This window comes from Colius striatus, chromosome 6, assembly GCF_028858725.1.
Source record: "Colius striatus isolate bColStr4 chromosome 6, bColStr4.1.hap1, whole genome shotgun sequence".
NCBI lineage: Eukaryota > Metazoa > Chordata > Aves > Coliiformes > Coliidae > Colius > Colius striatus.
Window position 1 is genome coordinate 19,727,004 of NC_084764.1, and position 25,698 is coordinate 19,752,701.

Below are 25,698 nucleotides of genomic sequence, written 5' to 3' on the forward strand. Positions count from 1 at the left end.
GGGCAGCGGGCTGGCGGCAGCGGCGGAGCGGCGGCGGCGGCGGGAAGGGCCGTCCCGGGTCGCGGCGGCGGAGACGATGCCAGTCCATTCCAGGGAGAAGAAGGAGAACAACCACGATGAGATGGAGGTGGACTACGGGGAGAACGAGGGAAGCAGCTCGGAGGAGGAGGAGACCGAGAGCTCGTCCGTGTCTGAGGAGGGGGACAGCTCAGGTACTGCGGGCGCCCGCTGGGCAGCACGTCAGAGTGGCGGGAGCCGCGGCGGTTCCCTCACCGCCCAGCGCGCTGCTCTCCGCAAGAGACCGGACCCAACCCCCCGGCTCCGGTGGCTGCTGGTGCCCACCCCCGCCTTGACCCCGCCCACCCCCGCCGCTCCAGCCCGGCCCGGCCCGGCCCAGCCCGTGCGCCAGCCCTGCGGCTCGTCTTCGGGCCGGCGGCCGCGGGGAGGGGCGCGGTGGGGCGCACGGGCACGGAAGCTCCCCTTGGGCCTGAGCCGCCGGCTCCGGAGCCGGCTGACCCCCGGGCTTGGCGGGCCGGGCCGCTCCGCGCCGCGCCGTGGAGGTGCTGTGGGCTGTATCATGCAGGGCTCGAGTGCGTGGACAGTAGCAGGGGTGTTCACTAAGGTCTACACTTAAAAGCTTGGCGTACTACATACGTGTGCGTGCATGCACCCAAAACACAGGCATACATGTGTTGTACATATATACGCATTTTCTCGTATGCAGAGTCATGAGTTTCAATGTGGTATTTTGAGACTTGTCTTCGAAGGGGCATTGGAAGCCCTGCCAGTACTATTGGCCTCTTTTGCAGAGCGTTTCAACCTCTATTCTGTTGAATGTCGCCTCCTTTTTCCATAGCTTCCTCTGGACTGGAGATTTTGAATTAGTGGGAATCTTATTTCTAGGCTTAGTTTCTCTGTGTTAGAATAAGATTATTGGCTTGTAATTACAAGGAGTAAATCATAAAGTGTTCACTTAATGGAAAATGTGCTGATTATCAGATGCATACATGGGTGCTCTGGAGTCACCAGGGCTTCATACATAAGCTCCTTAAGGAGAATCTATGTCACTAGAAACATTAGCTGAAAAACAGTAGCTTTATTCGGTGGTCCTAAGGTGTTTCTGACAGCTTAAGTGATTTACAGGGTCTGTTAGGATCCTTTTCCATGCTTGTACTAGGCACATTGACTGGTGTGTGAGCGTTAGGGGAAGGAGTGGAATGCCATGGACTAGACAAATTAGACAACTGTGAAATTTTATTTTTACATACGTTGTCTTGTGATTGCTTTGTGTGTGTGTTAAAGTCCTCAATGTACAGGTAATTCTTCATTTTTGTTAAAAAATCTGGGAAATCTTGAATGTTGCAGGGAATGGCCTGTTACAGTGGTTTCATGTGGACTTGTGAAATTTGCCATTTTCAGGTTGTTCATGGGCTAGCAAGGTGCTGGAGCCCCACAGGTGTGGTACAGAGACAGCCAAGCTGACACTGCAGAACTAGAGACTCAACCAGTGCTGGGGAAATGTGGCTGCCATGCTGGGAGACAGTGTATTCACTGCCTTAGACCATGATCGAAGTTAATACTTGCTCTGCACCAGAGCTGATCCCACAGTTAGAGGCTGTGGTTAATCCAGAAATCCAAGTAATCTGCCCATGGCTTATACAGAACTTTTTGTGGGGGTTTTTTGCTTTTCCCTCCTTTTTTCCCATTTTACAAATTAGGCTGATGATCCATGATTGGCCACTTGGACTGAATTGCTAGCTACTACTGTCCTGCGTCTCATCCCTACCCACTTCCTGGTATGCGGTGCTTTCCTGTCCCCTTTCTTGCACTCTTCCTCTTTCAATGTTTGTTGTGCCTTTCTATGCTAAGCTGTCAGAAAAATAACCAATTAAAAAGGTATCTAGTAAAAACTTCATTGAGATGCCTGATATGTAAACGGGAGGCACTGGTGATTATGTAAACCAGTCGTTACATAGACTGCAGCTCAATAGCAGCATAAGTCATAAATTGCATTTTGTGACAATACGTAAACACATCCAACTTATGTCAGTTAACTGGACACCAACAAGTTTCTGTGAATTTGGAAATAATAATTTCCAAATAATAATTTCACCAGTCTTTGACTGGTGAACTGTGGGTCACATCCAGGTATGGGCTTGAAAGGGTTGACAAAATTAATATAAATTAAGTGATTTTATTTCTGTCTATATTAGCAACTGTTTTGTCAAAATAAGAATAGAAAATAAGTAGTTCTGAATAGACCATGCTGAGACCCCTACATCTCCAAAGCAGGGACTGAATATGTTTGATTGGAAGCTACTGAAGGACAAGTCATGATCTCAAACCCTTGTGTTCTCCCTATATTTTGGAACACATTTGGCAGGTTTTGGGAATGAAGTTTTGGGTTTTATTTGATAGGAAAAGAACTTGGTTTGTGTTCATTGAAACTGCTGCAAATTGTCCCAGTACTTGTTAAGCTGGACCAGTCATGGGACTACCTTCATAGATAAACTCTACTGAAACTTCAACATACATGCACAAATTTTGTAAATAGTTTGGTTGTTGTAGGTGGAGAGTTTATTGATATAATTATAGATTTGCTACTAAGGAAGGCTGATCATTCTTTCCTAACCCTCATTCTCTCAAAGGCCAGAAAAATGTGCTTAAACCATCTCAGTTATTTTGATGAAACCTAAACTTAGGCAGCATTAGTGTGTGCTGGTGGTTATGCTGGGGAAAAAAATGAACTTGAGTGGGCTGGAAGTAATCATGCTTTAAGCTGGAAAAGCATATCTGATTATATCCCTGTTTACACAACAATCTTCTCTGTTCCTTTCAGATGTGACTTACAAAAGTGTGCTACAGTTATTTTATTGGACTAAAGAGAATATTGTATTTTGGGAAAGGAATTCATGGAGATAGCTTTTTACAAAGTTCTGGTGTGAAAAGCTTGTTACATCTTTCAGGGGAAAAAAGAGAGTGTTAGGGAGGAATACACAAGCTTCTCGGGCAGTAGATGAGTGAGACGGGGTTGTGAAAGACACCCTGATGAGTTCCAGGAGCAGCACAGGGTATTGTAGCCTTCTGATATGTATTGTAGCTGTTCTCTTTTTAGGGGAATGCCCTTTGTTCTAACGTGTATTGTAGGTAGACATGCACGCACCCACACACAGACACACACACACACTCACTCATCCTCACAACAGATGTAAACTTAACTCTTCCTCTCCTCTGACTCCCTGTCTTTGGCAAAGAGAGGATTGTCTCTGTTAGTTCCAGCTTTGAAGTTTACTCTTTTTCAAAACTTGCATTTACTCCTATTTCTGGTTGTACTAAATGATATTTTTAAAGAAAACTTCGAAGTTTACATGTCCTCAAAGACACTTTGATGATTTTTTTATTGAAGGCAAATAATTTTGTTGTCTTGCCCTTGTCTCAGTTTCTTCTGGGATTAGGGAGGAGGAAGGAGGAATTGTGTTTTGAGTGAATTTAGTCTGTGAATGTTTCTTTAAAAAAAATACAAGAATCTCTCCAAGTAATTTCTGTTCCATTCCACAGAGAAATGCTTTTAATAGAGCACTTAAAAAGTGATGATGGCAGGAAATTGAATGCTTGTCTCATTGTCTTGAAAAATATGAATGTACTCCATGGAAGCATATTGCACATACAGAGATGATTAACACTGCAAGAAATGTCTTAATTAAAATAAGTAATAATAATAAAAAAAAAGAGATTTGAAGTAAAGGATTTTTGTTTTATAGATGTGTCATGTACTTGCATTCTGCTTTTTTCCTGCATTTTTTAATGTGGAAGACGCAGTTAGACAAAGCATAAACTTGTCCTTGAGAGCTTGAACTGTTTCTATCTTGTTCTTTTTGATGCTGTGTGTTTAGTATAAGTTTTTTTATTGATCAGGATATAAAATAGCATATTAGTGATGATTAGTGATTAAAAAAGCCACAAGTTATGCTTACCATCCCAGATGAGAATTTTGGCATTTTTTAGAGTGCTTTATATAGGCCACAGCTTATAAAAAAAACCCCCTGTTTTAGACAGCGTTACATTTTTAGTGCTAGGGGCTTTTTTTGTTTTTAAACCAAGCTGCTCTAGTTACTGTCTTGGACTGCTTGAATATAGTAGGAAAAGAATTACTGTGATTTTTTAAAATGTTTAAAAATGCCCTAAATACTTTGTGCAGTATGAAACTTCTTGGGAAATCTGAAGTATTGAGACAGGATCGGCATATTAGCAAGTGTTTTAATATGAAATGAGGAATCTTCTGCCTCTAGTGCTATAAATTTTCATCTGGAAAGTCCTGAGATTTCATCCTTTTTTGATACTTTTTCAATACTGCATGTTCCCTAATCTGTATGCTGTCCCATGCCATGGGGAAGAATTTCCATAACTGGGGAATTAAAGATATTTCAGGACTCAGAAATTCTTCCTTATGAACGTTACCAGAGGCAGAATTAAAATGATACAATTGAAGAATGGCTTAGCATGTGAATTGTCATTCAGTATGATGATAAGTAGGCTGTAAACTTCCAGGCAGAAAGTCAAAGACTTTGGAGTGTACGCGTAGCTGAGGGGACTGGAGAGAGCTATGTGCAATTTCAAGGTCTACAAGAGTCAGCTGTGCCCTCAGATACCAATGCTTTATAGTTGCCTTGCAACATGAGTTTGAAATGTAAGATCCAGTGCCCTTCACCTCAGTGATCACCACAGTGATCCTCAGCCAGCATTGCAGTTCTAATCTGTTTTCTTTGATTTGTAGTTTCTAAACATACACAGTCAATAAAATCCATGTTAATTTAAGGAAAAGCTTCTGAGTGAATTCCCTGCTAAAACAGAATTACAACCAAAAGAATATCTGAACATGTCTGAAACACATATTTGAGAATAAAGTGGACGAGCTATTGATATCCCAGTGCTTGCTCCTGTCTGTCTTTGTGAGGAAGTACCTTCACTTTTTAAAGCAGCTTTATTTCTATAGTACAGAAATGCTTTAGACACCTCTTTGAGTAATACAGCTGCTACATTCCTTAAATTTGGCCAAGCTGAAAGTTGTCCAATCAATTTTAGCTTGAGTATTATGTCAGACAGCCAAGTGAAACTTTGCTCTTTAATCTGATTTTCAACTTTATTCCAGGATTCAGGATGTACCTTACTTTTAAGAACAATATTTTAAAATAAAATAGTATCTCTTAACCTGATTCTCTCTCTTTCCCAACCCTCCCAGTGTGCTGAGCATTCAGTGTATTTATCATGTTTTGAAACTTGGTACACACTTGTCTTTTTTGTTTGTACTAAATATAAGGTAACAAACTGCAGTAGGTCTTAGGTTTGGACTTGGAGATACCATTGTAATAGAGATTAATACTGTCCTACTGCCTGCTAGTTTTCATGTCCAGGCAGAGAAGGCTAGTGTAGTTTTTAGTCTTAAGAGTTTGTGATGATTCCAGGAAGAAGTTATGTGAGGAAGACTTCAGACATGAGGCCTGAGTGGAAGATCTGAGTTAATCAGATCCTCCAAAGTAGCTATGCTTGCCCTGAAGCTACATCTTTCACCTCATCACCTTTGCAAATTGCAATCCTCTTTGTAAAACAATAAGGATGAACGCTTACATGCTGCTTTCTGTAGCTGATCTAGGAGACATAAAGCAGCTGAATATGTCAGTTGTAAAAATGTGAGTAAGGAAGAAGCAAAAGGCTCAGATTTGTGTGGGGTCTAGAAGAGTGAGTCCAGGCAATCTCTGCTTGGCTCAGGATCCTACTCTGCATTTCTGTCAGGAGTCAACATGGACTCCTTAGGACAGCCCCTTCTCTGAAGCACTTGGACTTTTTGCACCAGTTCGGCCCCAGTTCCCCTCTGCCTGGCCATCCCACCTTGAGGTCTTCCACTGGTTGATAATTGGTTAGGTGTACCATAACTGTAGAGGGCTAATTTCTGGAGATACTGCTGCTATAAAGCTGTCTCAGGACATCTTCAGCTTCTGAATATGGCTTTTTTTTTTTTTTTTTTTTTTGATGTCTTCTGGGAAGAGTGGGAAAGAGTGAAAAAAAAAAAAGGAAATGGAGGATACAACTGATGTTTAGTAACATTGGATGTCACTATGGCAAATGGCAAAATTTTTGTCCCAAAAGTATTTATTATACTTCAACGTTGTGTTCACTAGGTAAATGAAGAAAAAAAATTGTAATATAAATTAAACAAAGTCTGTGGAAAGAATTTAATGTTAATTACTATTGCTGCATAAAAACATATAAAATAAGTTTCTGCAAAATTCTGCACTTTGTAGGTGTCGTGGTTTAACTCTGGTGAGCAGCTAAGCACCATGCAGCCACTCGCCCACCTCTCTCCATAGTGGGATGGGGAGGAGCATTGAGGGGGAGGAGAAAGTAAAACTTGTAGGGTGAGATAAGGGCAGGATAATAACTAAAGTAAAATATAATAAATAAATAATAGTTGCAAAGGAATATAGTAAAAGAGAGAGAAATAAAAGACAAGTGATGCCCAGTGCAGTTGTTCACTGACCAATGCCTGAGCAGCCATCTGCCCCGCCCCACCAACTCCCCCGTTTTTGTACTGGATATGACATCTACGGTATGGAATAGCCCGTTGCCTATTTTGGGTCAGCTGTCTCAGCCATCCTTCCTTCCAGCTTCTTGCCAGCAGAGCATGGGAAACTTGAGAGCTTCCCTTAGGATAAGCTCTAATTAACAACAACTAAACCATCAGTGCATTATCAAGATTATTCTCACACTAAATCCAAAACACAGCACTACCATAGAATGGTAGGGTTGGATGGGACCTTTAGAGATCAACTAGTCCAACCTCTGCAGAAGCAGATCAACCTAGATCAGGTCGCATAAGAACATGTCCAGGTGGGTCTTGGAAGACCTCCAAGGAAGGAGACTCCACAACCCCTCTGGGCAGCCTGTGCCAGGGCTCCCTCACCTGAACAGTGAAATAGTTTTTCTTATATTTAAGTGGAACTTTTTGTGTTCCAGCTTCATCCTATTACCACTTGTCCTGTTGATAGATACAATAGAAAAAAGGGATGTCCTAACCTCCTGACACCCACCCTTTAGATATTTGTAAATATTAATGACATCCTCCCTCAGTCTTCTCTTTTCTAGACTAAACAGCCCCAGTTCCTGCAGCCTTTCCTCATATGGAAGATGTTCCAGTCCCCTGATCATCTTAGTGGCCCTGTGCTAGACTCTCTCCAGAAGTGCCCTGTACCTCTTGAGCTGGAGAGCCCAGAACTGGACACAGGACTCCAGATGAGGCCTCACCAGGGCAGAGTAGAGAGGGAGCAGAACCTCCCTCAACCTGCTGGCCACTGTACTGGCTTCTGAGAAGAAAATTAACTATTCCAGCTGAAATCAGGACAGCAGATTGGAAAATGTTTCATTAGAAATGGAGTAATTTTAAATGGTCATTAGGTTGAACTACAGATATTTCTACATGAATATTTAATCTTCAAAGAACTCTCCAAATTGTACAGGTTGAAACATGGTTTCAAAACCAAGTGTTTCCATTTTTTTTTTTTTAAGGCTATTAATAATGCAGAACCTTGAATTTTTTATGACAAATGTAACATTGAACTGTGCTTGCTTTCCAGGTATTGCTTTTGCTCATAGTCACTCAGGATACACTTGATACACAGTGCTGGCTAACAACCCTTATTGCTCTATTGTGCTTGTAGTCTGGTATGATATACAGTGTTTAGTTTTTCTGTTTCATTCTTAGGTACACTTTGCTTTACTAGCCATAAAATTTAACCTCTTGGAGTCTTACAGTGATGTTATTTCTTCTTTTGAGGAAGAAAAGGTGTTGTTTATGGGATTTCTTCTATAATTAGATTTAAGTTTCTTACTTTGTAGCTTATATGGCAAGCAGTTTCTCATATTCTGCTATAAGGTAATATAATGGATAATCTTCTCATGTCTAAAATTCAGGCTTGCTTCAAATTCATTAGAAGCAAAATATGCAGTTTATTTGGTTATACATTAGATCATTTGAAACAAATTACCTTTTTTTTATTCTTAGAAATGGATGATGAGGACTGTGAAAGAAGAAGAATGGAGTGCTTAGATGAAATGTCCAATCTTGAAAAGCAATTTACAGATCTTAAAGATCAGTAAGTATTTTAATTTTTTAAGTGGCTCATGTGAGGTTGCATTCCATGAGAATATTGTGTGCAGCTGGTGTTTCTTGTCTTTCATATATGTGGATGCTACTTCTGGAGAAGTGTAAGGATTGGATATTTTGAAATTACTTGCTCTAGAATACTTTTATTTCTTTGTTTACTGTTTTGCTTTAATAATTATTTTGAAGTGTTGTTGCATCAAAATTGATACCAATTAAAGATTCTTGTGATTACTGCGAACTGGATACCAATACTAAAAAGGATGTAAATACTCTCTGTTGGTAGTTTGTCATAATATCTATAAGAGTAGTAAAGACCTAGTAAGTAAAAGTGATGATATTAATAGCCACAGTTAGTGAAAAGTCAATCTCGTTTGTATTAGAGCCAGTCTTTTGTATGTAGTTTAAGATGACTTTTTTCCACATGTATCCAGACAAGCTAGATACATCTGTTCCAATTTAAATAGGTGGTAAGTTGGCAACTAACTTAATCAGTTGCCTGTCAAGTCAAACTTTGAGGAGACATTATTTATTCTTGGGCATGTATTTTAATTGCAAATCTAGTCAGTTGTCATTACATTTCAGATGCATATTTATATTGTGAGATAATTCTTTATATTACAGAACTGAGACATACAACTTGCTTTACCTAACAGGACACTGTGAGGTCTAATAGGGTCTGGAAAGAATTTCCCAACAAGCAGTGTCTAGAGAAGACTGTTTGTCCTGCTCTTCTTTTTGGGATGAGCATAAAGCAACTTGGGAAATGGAAGCAACTCTTCCATCAAGTCCTACTCTTCCATCTGTTGGACAGCTTGGAAAACTGGCAGCATTTTTTGGAAACAAACATTTAAGGAGTGAATATGAAGAAAAGTGGTTTTGGGAGGAAGGAAACAAGTATTTTTTGATTTTTAGGGATTGTGAATGGTGTTTGGGAGGTTGTAAGGCTGTGATGTATGAGGAGGAAAGCATTGTGTAGATAAACATGTAAAAGAATGAGATAAACCAGATTTACAGTGGTTGATAGCAGTTATCCATTTTAGGCAAGTCATTATTTGAAAGTACCAAATAAACAATTCTAGTCCATCAGGTCTTGTATGGTACCAATTGTTGGCAGCACCCAGTCCATAACTGCTTGCTCTGATGTAGCTGGAACTCGGTACTTTGTAATCAAATGTCACGTGCACTGCATAGCCATACTTATGTTCTAGCTAAATAATTCTATAGCTCTGTGTTAACCACTGTTGTGCATAGCATACTCATCAAGGTTTGAACCCAGCAAATTGGGTTTGGATCAGCTGTGGGCTATATCAGTTAAGTTGCATGGATAAGTTGCATGTATCACTAACAGATTGTGCATAAGAAGAGGGGAGCGATCACTCACTGTTGCTTGGTTAGGTACATGTGCTTGAACTATGGAGCTGTCATCACAGTAAAATTAACAGGCTGATGAAAAATGGACAGTAAATATTTGTCAAGAAGATCTTGATGTATCAATGTATACATGAGCTTTCTCCTGTAATTCATTACTTAACCTACGCACTTTAAACAAGTAAAAAAGCACCGTCCCTATCCCAAACATATCTGTAATATCTGTGTAAACAGAGACAACAAAGATATGTTTACCTGTGTAAACAGCTAGCATCTGATATGTTCATAACACCTATAACAGAGTTGGTACATGTTTACCTTCTTTCTACAGCTTTTGATTGTGCCATGCAAGGTTAAAAATTGAAACAGGTAAAGCTGCTTATATTGATTCTGCCATTGAACACTTTTCCAGATATCAAAGACTGGAGCTTTATTGTGATTTAAATATATTTAATTGATATCACATTAAATTATTCAAAAAAGCAAGCAAGTTTCTTCCTTGTCTACCAGGAAATATCAGCTTTTATAGAAGGAATGAATTTTAAATAAAATAAAAATATTTTAAATACACTTTCTTTTGGCAGGAGTGGAAGCTGTCAGTCACAATTTTTTCCATGATATTTGTGGTGGTATATAATATGTGGATTTTCACAGGAGCTGAAGTAAGGGTTGCTTCAATAGGAGTCTGCCTTTCGTTTTGCCTTTATTTATGGTAGAGTGGGAGCAGATACGTAAACATGCAAGCAAATGGGCTTTTCCACCCACAAAATGTGTATCTTTCTCTCCTATGATGTAAGGCATATTTGGTGTAGCACCTTTTCCTGTCTTCTCCTGTGTTGATTCCTACTCCATCTTAATTATACTAATGGCTATGCAATTTTCTTCTTCTTTCTTAGAGATGGAGGTGCATTTCATTTTATCTTTACTTTTTCTGCACTTCTGATTGTCTTCATGTGTTTTCCAGAAGGGCTTAAAAGACATGAGGAATAATGTTAAAAATGAAAATATGTATCGGAAAATTCAATGGTAACAAATCTTTACTTCAGTGGATGTTCCGTAACATTAACAGAGGGATCCAGAATATTTCTTTTAAAAATGTTTCTTCTGATTAATTTTTTAAAAAATATATTCTATTTATTTTAAGACTGTACAAAGAAAGATTAAGCCAAGTGGATGCAAAACTGCAAGAGGTCATAGCTGGAAAAGCACCTGAATATTTAGAACCATTGGCAGCTTTACAAGAAAACATGCAAATCCGAACCAAGGTAGCAGGTAGGCATATAGAATGAGTGTTGCTGTTTCAACGATGTAAACTTTCTGTGCATTTTAAGGTCAATCTTCTTTTTTCTTTACAATTGTTAAAGGAATGTGTTTTGAACTTAGAAGTACTATGGCATAGTTTTAAATGCAAAACATTTTTTAAATCAAAATGAGTAGGTTGCTTATCTTGTTGCACAAGTTGCCTGATATCACACTAAAAATACGCTTTGCTTTATATTTCACTTCATGACTGGCTGTGTAGTAAGCAGAGAATTATTGAATTAAAAACAGTAATAATTTTTATTAGTCATAAGATTTAGGATCGAGTCTGTACATTGGTCACTGTTGAAATGACCAATGTAGGTGCTATCTCATGAACTGCTTACTATGTCATCATAGATTATCATGGTTTTCCTGTTCTTCTAGTCTGTGTTTCTTCTACTCTTCTGCTCTCATCCTGCTGTTCAATCCAGGGAAGGAGGAAAACCCTTGACACCAGCAACTTCTATCTAAGCTCCTTTTAATTATTAAAATTAGTGTTTAGATGGGCTTTTATGCTTCTAGCAGAAGCGGTCAAGAACTCTTATCTTCTTCTGGGAAACAACCGTATAGTCATTTTGATGATATTATAGGAAGACAAAGTTCTGTACTTTTCTGTTGTACATTCATTTCATGTTACAACTTTACTCCTTTAGGAGTAATTCCCGTGTCTATGGGTTACCTAATACAGGCTGTCAGAGAGGCAAAAGGCAGAGAGTCATGATCTCACTAGCCAGGGAACCTATGCCAGTGTCTTTTTTAAAAAATTCAGAAGAATGGTGCAGGCAAACTGGAAAGTGGCAAGCCTGCTTAGACTTTTTGTAGTACTAGTGCTGTTTCAGTGCTACTCAGTATTTCTTCATTTGTACTTTGACTTCAGGCTATGAAGAGAAATTGAAATCTTTTTCTCAGCTGGTGACTCAGAATTTGTGGATATTAGGATAGCCCAAAATTACTTGATTAGTCCTATGTAGCCCATTTGGACTTCACAGAAGGTTTACAGGTCAACTTACAGAAGGTTTGATACAAAAGCAATATTAGTCCAGGCTTTTTATTTTCAGTTTTAAATGTGGCTGACTGTCAGTGCTTTCATGTGGGTGGGTATGGGTAGGCAGAATATTACACATTCTCCTGATTTGTCTTCAGCAGCACCAAAAAAACATGTTCCAATCTAAAAAGAGCCCAGGGTATAAAGTACAAAATTTCCCTGAATGTGAGATTAGGAATCAGGAGACTTTTTTTTTTTTCCCCCCTTTTTGTCCTCAACTGAATGAGACTGATAAAATTATTTCACAGAAAGCATGAAACAATGGAACAGGCTCTTTTGTTCTTGGTGTTTGAGAGCCTTAACGGAAGTGGGTAGAAGCAGGACTTGTGCTCCAGCAAATAACTCCTAAGAACCTGCTTGTTCATGAGAGAGGAGAGGACGGAATGAGGAAAAAAAAGTTTAGCTAAACATAGTATAGGGGTCTATGGATATGATTACATCTGTGGTAGAAAAGACACTCTGCTCTCTAAAGGCATGGAGCACTATACACACCAAATATGAATCTTGACTAATTCAGCAAGTCAGAAATACAACTGTTTCTTTTAGAAGTATTCATACCTATACTGCTTGATTTAAGGCACATAAGCAGTGATTATAAATTGGTACACCTAGATATGCCAGTCAGGCATAAATATTGAAAAAAAGAAAGAAAAGCAAGCCAGCAGGATTTAAGGTGTAAGAAAAGAACATTTTGAATTCTAGATCAAAAGTGACCTCACAGCAGAAAGATGATTGACACAATGCTTTGTTGTTTGTTTTTCAGAGAATTTGCCATTAGCAGTATTGTTCCTCTTGTACTGTATTAATTTATAGTCAAATGAATTCTTAGGGAAGTTGTTTTTCTGGGTTCTTCAGTTGCTGTACAGCACTGACATGTGTGCAAACTTAACTCCTCAAGATGGTAATGTGGAACAATTTAAGTATTTTGTACTGAATGCATTGCATTATTAAATCAAGTTCTATCTAGACTTGCCAGGTATTGGATTTCAGATACCTCTCAGCTGTCTGTTTAGTGGCCACATTTTCAGAAATGTATAAGAAGTACTCCTAGCAGTCAGAAGCAGTATTGTTATATTGCAAGGTGGTGTTATTTCGTTACAAGAACGAAAGACAGTCTTGTTAATTGATGTGATTTGTTTAGGCCATGCATTACAAAGTAAGCCTTATTTCAAATATTCATTTGGAAAGCTTATTCTTTCATTTAATTTTCTAGATATTTAAGAACGCTTAAACAAAAAACCTAAAATTTCATGGATTTGAAAAGTGAGGCTATCCAGGATAATTTGATCAGAAATATGAAATAGACCTATTTTGTAAAGTTAGCATGTCTGCTGGTGTAATTTGTTGACTAGTGGGGGGAAAAAGTTAAAATACCATTTATTTTTCCTCAGATCTTCAGAATTAATTATTACTTGTTCTTATTTTTAATCTGTAAAGCAGCTGGCTACTGCAAGTGCCTAACATAATATAGCAGTATTTTCCAGTATGTATGTGTTTTAGTTCTTGAAGGCGGTCGTAATTTAAGAGAATTCTGAAATTGAATATTAGCTAAGGAAAGTAACATTGCTGTAATTTGTATGATTACAGGTATCTATAGAGAGCTTTGTCTGGAATCTGTGAAGAACAAGTATGAATGTGAAATTCAAGCCTCTCGACAGCATTGTGAGGTTGTGCGAGCTATTTTATATTGATAGCTAATCTCTTCTAACTTTACTGTGTGTCAGTGCATGTTTTTATTATTGCTCTTATTTGTTATTTAAATGCAATTGCTTTGTGATATTTAAGCCTATCCAAGAGGTTGTTCAAAGCATATAAAAATCGGCTTTGTGTTAATTTGGCTTTGTGTGTAAGTATAGTTAAGATATTTTTTTTTAACAGATAATTTCTTATTAATAGATTCCCACATTATTTTCTTTTACCTTTTTTGTAAAAAAATTGACAAGAACAGTAACTAAAGTTTATGATACAATTTTATCATAAAGCACCTTACATTTTAACTATAACAACAGTAATAGTAATCATGGTGATGATGGTGTCTTTTTAAATGCCTTGGACAGCTAGTGATACAGTTGTCATTTCAAAAGCAGTTACAGCAAAAATGTATTTCTCTCCTTGAACAAAAACACTCATGAGGTTCAACAAGGACAAGTGCAGAGTCCTGCATCTGGGAAGGAACAACCTCATGCACCAGTACAGACTGGGGGTCGAACTGCTGAAGAGCAGCTCTGCAGAGAGAGACCTGGGAGTCCTGATTGATAATAAACTAAACATGAGTGAGCAATGTGCCCTTGTGGCCAAGAAGGCCAATGGCATCCTGGGATGCATTAAGAAGAGTGTGGCCAGCAGGTCAAGGGAGGTTCTGCTCCCTCTCTACTCTGCCCTGGTGAGGCCTCATCTGGAGTCCTGTGTCCAGTTCTGGGGTCCCTAGCTCAAGAGGTACAGGGAAGTGCTGGAGAGAGTCCAGCACAGGGCCACCAAGATGATCAAGGGACAGGAACATCTTTCATACGAGGAAAGGCTGCAGGAACTGGGGCTGTTTAGTCTAGAAAAGAGAAGACTGAGAGGGAATCTTATGAATATTTACAAATATCTAATGGTGGGTGTCAGGAGGTTGGGACATCCCTTTTTTCTATAGTAGCTATCAACAGGACAAGTGGTAATGGGATGAAGCTGGAACACAAAAAGTTCCACTTAAATATAAGAAAAAACTATTTCACTGTTCAGGTGAGGGAGCCCTGGCACAGGCTGCCCAGAGGGGTTGTGGAGTCTCCTTCCTTGGAGGTCTTCAAGACCCACCTGGACATGTTCCTGTATGACCTGATCTAGGTAGACCTGCTTCTGCAGAGGTTGGACTAGGTGATCTCTAGAGGTCCCATTCAACCCTACCCTTCTATGATTTCAATTTAAGCATCTAAATACTGAATACTGTAGTGGAAGTACTGAAGTACGTATATGTCCAGTGCTGTAATAGTGCTGCTTATATGCTGAGGTTTGTATCATAGCAGTCCTCAGCCCCCTGTTACTGGTGTTAAAGTTCTTTTCTTCTGAGTGGTTCACCATATTCCTGAAGTCCATAGCTCCTGCTATACCAATAAAGCAAGAGTGTACTTTAAAAAACATTCAGTTTTCTTGATGCCTCAGGAGAGAACAAGGTAGAATAAAGGACTTCTTATTACTGATGGTCTTCATTCCTGTGAATACTCCTGAGGTTGGATGGGATCTTATAACACTTACAGGGTTTCTCATTTGTGATTAAGTGATTTACTTTGGTTATGTGTTATCCCTCTTTAAGGTGGTCCTTGTCTCTTGTTTTGCTGTTATTTGAATTCTTCAGAATTCAAATATTCACCATCCAATAAGAGTGTCTTGAGGGAAAAGCTCTTTAAAGTCGGTGGTGCTTCTTGTAGAATTGCTGTTCCACTGGAATATAACCATTCAGCAAGAATGCCTCTGATGCCTGTAACAGCTTTTCATACCTTATTTGTCACTGTTTTTTGCTTGAAGCAAAACAGATGTCTAAACACAAACAACATTTCATTTAAAAATAGTCTTGGAGCAGATAACACTCATTTGACATTTCAGGTATATGTAAGACTCTTCCAGCTTTTCAGTTCCACTGGGCTAGGGTTTTTTTTATATAATTAGGGGTTGAAAAATATGAAAGGAGGTCTTTGGAAGTAAATACTTGGTACGTTGGTAACATTTTAGCGATTTAAATGTTGGTTAAATTGTTGGTTAACCATTTAAATGTTGGTAACATTTACCAAGTAAATACTTAGTAACATTTGGAAGTGCTGGATAGAGTCCAGCACAGGGCCACCAAGATGATCAAGGGTATAGAACATCTTTCATACGAGGAAAGACTGCGGGAACTGGGGCTGTTTAGTCTGGAGAAGAGGAGACTGAGGGGAGATCTTATTAACATTTACAAATATCTAAAGGATGGGTGTCAGGAGGTTGGGACATCCATTTTTTCTATAGTAGTTAGCAACAGGACAAGTGGTAATGGGATGAAGCTGGAACACAAAATGTTCCATTTAAACATAAGAAAAAACTATTTCACCATGAGAGTGACGGAGCAGTGGCACAGGCTGCCCAGAGGGGTTGTGGAGTCTTCTTCCTTGGAGGTCTTCAAGACCTGCCTGGACATGTTCCTATGCGACCTGATCTAGGTGAACCTGCTTCGGCAGGTGCGTTGGACTCGATGATCTCTAAAGGTCCCTTCCAACCCTACCATTCTATGATTCTATGAAGTTGAAGGGAATGGTAAACATGACAGCCATTTAGTAGGACATGGGTTTTGTTTTCATCTATTCCTCAACTGTTTTGCTTCACTCTAGTATACTAGCTTGAATATTGGTAAAGTTAAGTTTCTGTCAGTATTTTATGCTCTGGTCAGGAGCAGTTGAAATGCAGACATCTGACTTGTCTCTAGGGGCTACCATTTTGGCAGATGGTAGAAAATAGCTAGACACAGTGACTTCAGCTGCTTAAGCTCTTTTTTTCAGTAAGTCCAAGCCCTCTGTTTTTGTGAATTGTTAAGAGATGTTGCTCTGTGGAAATGAACTCTAAAATGTAATAATGATCTGTATTTCCTTCTTGTGTTTCAGGATCTGTGCAAGCTTATGAAAGAACAGTAAATTTATTTCCTTGAGATTTGGAACTCAGCTTAATTCCAAGTTATTGGTTTACAGAGTTTAGTGTTTTTTGATGCTGCCTTTAAAAAGTTAACTGATGTATATAGATACTGTGCAATTTTTATATCAGTCCTAAGTGGTGGGCTATAATTGAGAGCAATTTACTACAAAGTTGATTTTCTCATTCTGAAACACAGAGATAGAAGTGTAGACCACGCAAAATGCTATAGAAAGTTCATGTCAGAATATGTTTCTGTTTTTCTTTCTATATACAAAAGTGCTAATGATGCCCTTGTCACTGAAGGCAGTATTAATCTGTTTCGATCAGATATGGCCTTTTAAAAGGATGAACTACCTAGCTTTTCTAAAGCAGTAGTTTAAAAGTGTTTCTCACAGCTTTAAGGTAATCAATTTTAAGTTTCATAACTATCTAGATTATTTTATGTGCTTGATAAATTCTTCAGTGTGAATGTATTTTGTCAGATCTGTGAAAACAGACAATTATAAATACTGTGGGTATAGCTGATAATTCTCTATAAATAACTGCAGGTTTATTAATATTAGCATCAGCTTAATGAAAAGCTTCCCATTAAAACATTAACTTTTCTCATTCATAATGAAAGATGGCATAGAGGTCACTGCTTTAGTTACCCATTGCGAATAAATCTTTGCTGTCCAAAAGGAAAATACTGCAATTGTGTCAAAATGCAGTTATTTTGATGATCTAGCCTGCATGCTTTTTTATGCTAGATTATTCTTGGTACTTATACTTGGTAACTCTATTTAAACTTATTTCCAAGTGAGCTTTAGGAGCAAGGATCTCATGCTGAAAAAGCAGATAAAGGGATGTGTCTTAAGCTTTATGGCTTCTGAAAAATTTTCACCTAAAGCTACTTTACTTCTCCTGGAGCTTTACATTATTGTTTTGTGTATTTAGATGGTGGAACTTAGTAGTGTAAAAATGTGTAATTTCTTGCTTTTTTAGAGTGAAAAGCTTCTGTTGTATGATACTGTACAAAGTGAACTAGAAGAGAAGATTAGAAGACTTGAAGAAGACAGACATAGCATTGACATTACCTCAGGTGGATGGAAATTCAAAATTGTTGGGGTTTTGTTTGATTGATTGGTGTTGCTTTTTTTTTTCTTGAGTGATTTTTTGTTTTGGTTTTTTTTTAACCTTCTGGTACCTATTGATTATGACTGTATACGTAGTATGTCTGGTGGCTGCAGGTTATCCAGTAGAATGCTATTCTGCTTTAGACTTTGGGCAGGAGGTTGAATTTAAGCTTAAAACAAGCTTTAGTCTAGTAATTGTCAATATTCCTTGTGCATTTAGAGGATATTAATCTATGACCCTATAATCACGTAACACTTTCGTTCTGTTTGGAAACAGCATCTCACCAGAAGATGTGTTATTTTTCATTTTTGGTCAATGTTTTCTCCTATAATAAGAGCTAAACATGTAAAGATTTCTGATTCTTGCATGTTCTTACCATGTCTTTTCAGAATTATGGAATGATGAGCTACAGTCAAGGAAGAAAAGGAAGGATCCATTTAGTCCAGATAAGAAGAAACCTGTTGTTGTTTCAGATATCCTTTTACTGAAATAATTGTTCTTTCTAGTATTGTTTTATAGTTAGTCTTATTAAATATGTCACTAATAACAAGTAAGTGATAATGCATTCTCAAAATTGTTTTTTGCATGGCAGGTGTTCTAATTCAGAATGGAGAAACCATGTTGACACTTCCCATTATGAAAGTTGAAGTTAAGATTCACTTTTTGAAACTAATACTTAGATAAGATAATATTTCTAAAATTCGTCTTTTTAAATCTACAAAATAGAGGTACAAGGCAAATGCAGAAAAAGTTAGGCACTATATGAAGTATAACTGGACTTGTGTAAATTTTCCTGTATAGCTTTCCTTCTCCCATTGAGACATCTTTACCTCAATTTATTTCTTAATTCCATAGACTTTAGAACCCTCTTTGCTTAAAAGTTTAAGATTTCAAGAGTAGAGACTGTTGAGATGTGGTATGTTTGGGGTTCCCGTAGAGTATGTATAATATGTAAGAATTTTGCATTGATAATTTTTCATGGCCAAATGAACCTTTTAAGGTATAACATCTAAGAGACTGTATCATCCTTCTCCAGGTAAAGGAAGAGATTCCTTTGCACACCAAGCAGTCTCTCTACTCCTACCCCTAGCCTAAAATTTTTATAGGATAGAGATGTGATGGCTTAGAAATAGGCAAAATCATGGAGACTACCTAAATGAGACCAGTTTCTAAGTATTGACATTATATGGTATAAAGTCCAATTTTCATTGCTAAGCTGCTGAAAAAAAATCCTGCTACTTTGGCAAGGTTTTATAACATTAGGAGAAGGTAGGAAGGAAGCAGTTTCTTTAAAAACTGTCATTATTGGGATACTATCCTTCAGATCATCACAGATGGATGACTTGTCCTAATGACACCTGTTCTTTTATTAGAATGCCTCATAAATTTGGTTTAGTAGAGATGTGTTTTAACTAGTGCTTAAAAGCCAGGGGGTATTAATCAATGCAGGTACAGGTGGCCTCATTAGTTTCACTCCTTTTAACAATTTAAGTGCCAGGTTGTATGAAAGTGCATTTTCTTTAGCTCTCTCTCTCCCCTTGTCTTTAGGAATACTGTGAAAATTATTTTTTTAAAGCTGATAGTGTAGATGCTGATTTGCAGTTGGATATTGATATGGCAGTGACATTTAGTTGTAATCTGTAGTATAATTTTTTGAACTGATAGGCATGGAATGGTATCACAATTGTTTCACTTATCCTCATCTTAAACTCTAGTAGTCCAAATACCTACATGTTATTACTTATATCTCTTAATTTTTAAAGTGTGCTTCTAGATTGCATGATGCAAAGATGCATTCGTTGTTGCTGAGCTTTCACTGCACATAGGTATTCTTTGTGTGAAAGATTGGCACAACAGAGCTACTAATATCCTTTTATAAATATTAGAGTATTTTTATTATTGCTGTTTAAAAGAGTTTTCCCTAACTTTTCCACGCCCCTATATAGTTTATATGTTACAAGACCTTGATATACTTGAAGACTGGACAACAATAAGGAAGGTAAGATGAAAGGATAAATGCTGTGGGTTTTGTTTGGGTTTTTATCTAGTCCTTTTGCCTTTTAAAAATCTATTCAGAGTTTTGATAATGTAAAAAAAAATTTACATATTTTTATTTCTTCAGTAGTCAGCTAATCATTCCAGTTCAAGCTATGTTATAGCTAGTTTTTCTGATTCTACCCAAATCATGCAGAGGAATCCAATAAATTATCGGAAGAGGTTATCTCTGAAATGGTTAGTCCATAATCCATGATAAAGTAAGCCTGAAACCTGTGTCAAGAGGATCTGCTTTCTCATGGTCTAGCATAATTGGATAGAAACTATGATAGAATAGTTTGGTAGGATTTTGTTATAAATTAGTATTTTTTTAGTATGTCATATTTTATGTTGTCACATAATTAACAGTTTAATTTTTGAAGATTTCTATGCTTCAGCCTTTCCTTAGATAATTTTTAAAAATAAAGTGAAACACTGTGTGTTTCCCAGATAAGAGAATCAAGATTTACAGAAAGAGAAATTTGTTTGATCAATACATGTGTTTGAAAAAATGAATTGAGTTTTTAAGTGCAGGATGCCTTTTTCGGATCTTTGTCACGTTGTTAGAGTAACTTGCTGTAATGAAGTGCTATCTTTGCCTTGCACTTGCAGTCAGAAAATTTCGCCCAGTACCCTAATACTTCCAAGCTTATAGAACAGCAAACTACTTACGTGAATTAAAATACTTGTTTGGAAAGGACGTGCTGTCAGTTTCCATCCTCCTTTATACTTATACATGTTTCCTAAACAAGATGTAAAATGGGATGCCTATGTGAAAATTTGTCTGATTTTTCTCTTTGAGTTGCATCAGAGGAAGAGACACAAACTTCCCTCAGTTTCTTTGCTGTAGTGTAACGTTATTTTGAACAACAGAAACAAACCCATAATCTACTCAGGATTTTGTCTTTTCTGGAAATAATTTTAAAAAAAACCAAAAAGCAAGCAAGCAGATAACCCCAAGAAATTCCTAGAGGGTGTTTTTTTAAACCTACTTTAATACAGTATGTGATATAGAGTTCACATAAGAGAAAATTTGTGAGTTTGAGAGTATCATGTATAAATAAACCCAAAAGGTTCATGTAGCATTTTGTTTCTCAGAGTGACTTAATGTAATTTTGTATTTTTTTGCCAATTACATGACAGCCATTTGGATGCTTTAGTTAGAAACCTCCTGAGTCGTTTGAAATCAGAACTTGGTAAAGAAGGTGATTTTATTTAGTTAGCAAGTCACCATTGAGCACACTTTTAGATTTGTTCTGACTGTGAGTTTTGATGTAAATGCAAGTATCCTGAGCTATGTTGCAAATAACTTCACAATTAAAGCTGGCAGTAAAAAGAAAGACTATTCTTGCTGATTAACTTCATTTTCCTTTGTGTTTCAAGGCAATGGCTACACTGGGGCCACATAGAGTAAAGTCAGAACGTAAGTAAACATTATCTGGTTCCACAAGACAGAACTTGCTGTGTGCAACGACGCAAACTGCATCTAGGCAGATGATATTTATTTTAGCCCTAGTACAGTGACGGAGGATGAGGTGAGGTAGCTGCAAGATGAGGCATTTGTCTTTGCCCTCCTTCAGGTGCTGATGCTTGTAGCTCAGTTGCTGTTAGTGTGTTGAAACCTGAATTCTAGAACATTATCGACAAGAATGTAGACTTCAATGACATCAACTAATATCAGCAAGCTATGCCAGTGTTTACACAAGATGAGGCAGGAAACTGAGACCGTCTGGACTTCAGGGCTACATCCTAAAAAATGCTCATGCTCACTGCAAGCTAAAACCCTAAAAAAAGTAGAGCTGTGGGAAAGGAGTGGTGGCTGGTGTTTGTCACTGGGGTGAGAAGCACATTAATGCTCAGTGAGGAGGAGAAGGGGGAAGAGGCAAGCGGGTGTGGTGCATTTCTTCAGCACGGTATTACTACTTGTGGTGATGTGCAGATGAAGAGGTTTCAGGTTCTGCCATTTAGAGTCTCTGTATTGGGTTAGTCAATTTGTGAAAATTCATGTCACAGATATGAAGGTTGTGGGAAAGAGCTTCTGAGAGACTACGTTTGCTAATGGAAAAAAAAGGTATTCTGTGTAAATAACTTGATTGCAAGTGCATTTAAATATCTGACTTCTGCTAAGCCAATATTAAATGACTTTTATTGCTTATTTTAGCACCTGTCAAGTTAGAAAAGCATCTACATAGTGCTAGATCTGAAGAAGGAAGACTCTATTATGACGGAGAGTGGTATGGACGCGGACAGACCATATGCATTGATAAGAAAGATGAATGTCCTACAAGGTAAAGATTACTCAGTTTATGCTGCTCTGTATATTCATGTTAATAGATATGATGATGGTATTGAAGGATAAGGCTTACTGGGAAATACTGCTACTTCAGTAATGTTTATTAGTTCGACTTGGAAGGCAGACATTATCAAAGAAGGTTGAGTGCTGAACTTCTGAGAGAGGCTGTTAAGGCTGGACTTTACTGAGGGTAATGAGAAGTTTATCAAGTTAGGACCTCACTAACAACGTAAACTCTTACTTGTTTCTGAGTATCCTTTGAGGAAAGTTTTTTGAGTGTCTTGAGATTTTATTAATTGGATAATTTGATCTGTTGAGCCACTCAAAAATAATTATGGAAAACCACTTTATACCGTTAAAGGTATGCATTGTTTTCAGTTGATTAATGCTCTGAAAGTCAAATGTTGGAACTTAAAAAATTGTATTTCCTTCTCTTAACAAAGATTCTACCTGAATATGGTCTAATTGTTACAGTGCAAATTTAGTTGAATGTTTAAGAACTAAATGCAGTTTTTCTGCATGGATACCAATTGTAAATTCTAAAAGGTGCTTATATTTAAAACAATTTATGTGTCTTAACTTTTACTGAAAAAGGCTAGTCAGTCTAGAGCATGATGTTGATTAAATATGCACAACTACCCAGGAAAATTGACTTCAACTTCACATAGCAGTATTTTACTTCTTCCCTGTGTATGGTGAAGGGTAACAAGTTTTGCTGTTTTTCCAGGATAGGAACAGGAAGGTATTTTGGTAAACTATGTATTCTTTCTGAATTAAAAAAATTCTGAGTTAGTCTAGCAGAGCATAGCATTTGTACTGGGCAAAGAGATCTTAGTAACCAGGCAAAGAAGAAGGCAAAGGCTGGTGCTTAACAGGGTAATCGTATAGGGGAAGTTTCCCAGCCTTCCAAGATGTCAACAGCTTTAAAGGCTGAAGAGTTTTCTGGAGAGTGTTTTATCATACTCGGTATGTGACATATCTTTCTTCCATTAACTGTTTTAGTTGCTGATTTTGAGCCTTTTTTGTCATTAGTTCTAATTGATTGGGGTTTTTTTTTCTTCTTTTCCTAGGGGATATGGGAAAGGGGTTGTGTTCACTGTTTTTATTAAGGTCTACCACAAGGATCATAAAAGTGGGATTCATCGAAGAACGATTCAGTGAATCGGGCTTTAACTTTATTTCTTATGGTCTTGGTATAATGACTATCAGTTGAATCCTTTGTCTGCTTTAAGTCTTGGGCTTTGATCTGTTTAATTTTATTCCAAATTCTTTGTATTCAAAGTAATATCTGGATATGTTTTCCAGTTGATCTGGTTTTGGTTTTTGTTTTGTTTAACATGGGTAGTCTATTGTTGTGTTTTCATTGGATGACTTGTTCTTCTAAACAATTAAAATATTTGTACACATTAACAATTTTCTCACAGGAAAGGAAAACAGATAGATGGCTGAAAAATTAAAGCCTTTGCTAAAGACACATGCAGTCACCAAAGAATTCTGTTACAACTATCTTTATGATGGAGCTAGTAATTTTTGGGCCTAGCATTTAGAACTAATGCTTGTTTTCATTTACTGTATGGAAATACAGCTGCAAATTTGAGGTTGTTTATTAGCTTGCAAGGTTTCTAAACTTGTTTTTCTTCCCCTGACCCTTCTTCCCTCATTTTCCGTAGTGCCATAATTACAACTATTAACCATGATGAAGTTTGGTTTAAAAGACCGGATGGAAGCAAGTCCAAGCTGTACATTTCTCAGCTACAGAAAGGAAAATATTCAATAAAGCATAACCACAACTGACAGTTGCTACCTGGATAGGAAACAAGTGGTATTGCTGTGCTTGATGTGCCATGGGGTGAAAGTTGTATTTAATAGTGTTTTGTATTCCTTATACATTTACAGCAGTATCTGATGTGTATTTGTCATGCTGTATGTAAATTGCATATGGATGGCCTTCAGGAACCTGAGGATGTTAAGTCAGGTTGACAGACATTTTACTTCTGAATTGGGTCCAGTGCCTAAGATGTAAAGTATGCTCTTCAAGTATAATGGCTCAGACTTCTCATATTTGTAAAACGTGAAAAAAAAATAATAAAAAAAAAAGATGTGTGTTTTTTTCCATTGGTGAATAGTTGGTGTGATAAAAATGATAACCATAATTACCAGCAATTTGCTTTGTTTCCAGTGAACATGTCATGCTTCTCTTGTGGATGTAAATTTAGCCTGTTCAGCTGTTGCTTTTGAATAGACTGTGACATGCATAAGCATTCTTTCATCCAAAATAGGCTGATGTATTAAAATTATTGCCCTCAATGGCTCTGCTAGTACTGTGTTATATTTTGTAAGGTTTACTATATTGCTTGTAATGAGACAAAGCCAATATTTTGAGCTACATTTTTTGAGGAGCACTTTTCTAGTTTAGGATCCTGTTCTATAGTAAACAAATCGTTGGTGATTTTTTTTCTTCTTCCTAAGATTGCCAGCAAAATTTATGCATAAAGTAGACAGTGTTTCTCCAACCTGTGTTACATGTAGCCCACAAAGAAGGACTGTGGGGATGATAGTGTAAATACTGTTGCATGCTCTGCTTGTTTGGTTCACAGCTGTATGAAATACTATGAACCTTTCTTTCAAAAGGAAAATATTTCCCAAAAATTGTCTGTCTGTAAAAATTTACACTGACTTTTTCACCAAACACTATTTTCCGAATTTCTGTACCCTACTTCATCTTATTGTATAACAGAACTATTTAATGCAGCTCAGAAAGCTGAATTTCTCTTAAATCTTACTGTTTAAGCCACAAAGAAGTCCTAAATCTTTGTTGTGATGTGCTTAGATCATCAAGAATAATAGAAAATGATTGCTGAAGAATTACTAATGAGTTGGTTATGTGCACTTTAATCTCCAATTACACTGGTTCTTCTTGGAGAGAGAGAACATCCATTTGCTTTAAATGATCACAGTAAATAAGTATTTTTATTGTAACATAGAAGTGGTTTATTCCTGTATTAATTGTCTCTTAGTGCAGGGTGGTAACTACTTTCCAAATGCCAAATCAGTTTCTGCGGAATGATGCTTTTCTACAATTGTATGACATTATTAATCAAATGTACATAAAGTATCAATTGACATGTTGGCTTTTAACAATATGACCTGTATGTATACAGTTGTTTGATAAACTTTTTTGTAATAAAATATTTGTATTTTTTAACTTAGTATATAAATAAATGATCTGTGGTAGAGGACATCTTTTATGTTATTTTGCTCTTTGGTTTTCTAGTCTTATTGGAATTGCTGATATACCAAATGCTGAAGAGAAATCTATTTAAGTTTTCAGATGGCCTAAATCGTTTTAAAGACCTTTGACTTCTCTTTGTATTTGAGAGTTTGTATGTGTAGATTTTGTTTGTTTTTACTTAAAAAAAAATTTAATATTTTATGGAAGTGCCATTCTGTGCTGTTTATTAATCAAATGTAAGCACTCCCACTCCCCACTCTTAGCTGTTGGTGTGCTGAAAGCATTTTTATTTAGGGCATGCTGAGCACCCTAAGCTGTTTTCATGGTTCACCTCTTCCTTCTTTCCTGTGTTCTACACCTCTGTAGCTTCAGTTGATTATTTCTAAAACTGTTTCTAATCTGATCTCCTGGGGTCTGGAGCTTTGCTTTGTACACCCCTGCAGTTTGGACCAACACTTGGTGAGTGCAGCGTCTTAGTTTGTAGTAAACATCGTTCCTATCAACATGACAGG

General features: G+C 37.4%; 1 protein-coding gene across 1 annotated transcript; it reads left to right on the plus strand.

Annotated features, from left to right (window-relative positions):
• Positions 1 to 25,193, plus strand: BRMS1L (BRMS1 like transcriptional repressor). The gene is made up of 10 exons (XM_061998717.1): positions 1 to 212; positions 8,057 to 8,147; positions 10,671 to 10,798; positions 13,461 to 13,540; positions 17,496 to 17,592; positions 18,017 to 18,100; positions 19,562 to 19,626; positions 21,045 to 21,084; positions 21,823 to 21,949; positions 23,625 to 25,193. The coding sequence occupies exons 1-10, from the start codon at positions 77 to 79 to the stop codon at positions 23,746 to 23,748; spliced, it is 972 nt and encodes a 323-aa protein (XP_061854701.1). The 5' UTR covers positions 1 to 76; the 3' UTR covers positions 23,749 to 25,193.
• The last annotated feature ends 505 nt before the right edge of the window (positions 25,194 to 25,698 follow it).

Coding starts and splice junctions, on each gene's coding strand:
- BRMS1L (XM_061998717.1), top strand. CDS start 77: ATGCCAGTCCATTCCAGGGAGAAGAAGGAGAACAACCACGATGAGATG. Junction 213..8,056: donor TGAGGAGGGGGACAGCTCAG/GTACTGCGGGCG, acceptor TTTTATTCTTAG/AAATGGATGATGAGGACTGT. Junction 21,085..21,822: donor ACATAGAGTAAAGTCAGAAC/GTAAGTAAACAT, acceptor TGCTTATTTTAG/CACCTGTCAAGTTAGAAAAG.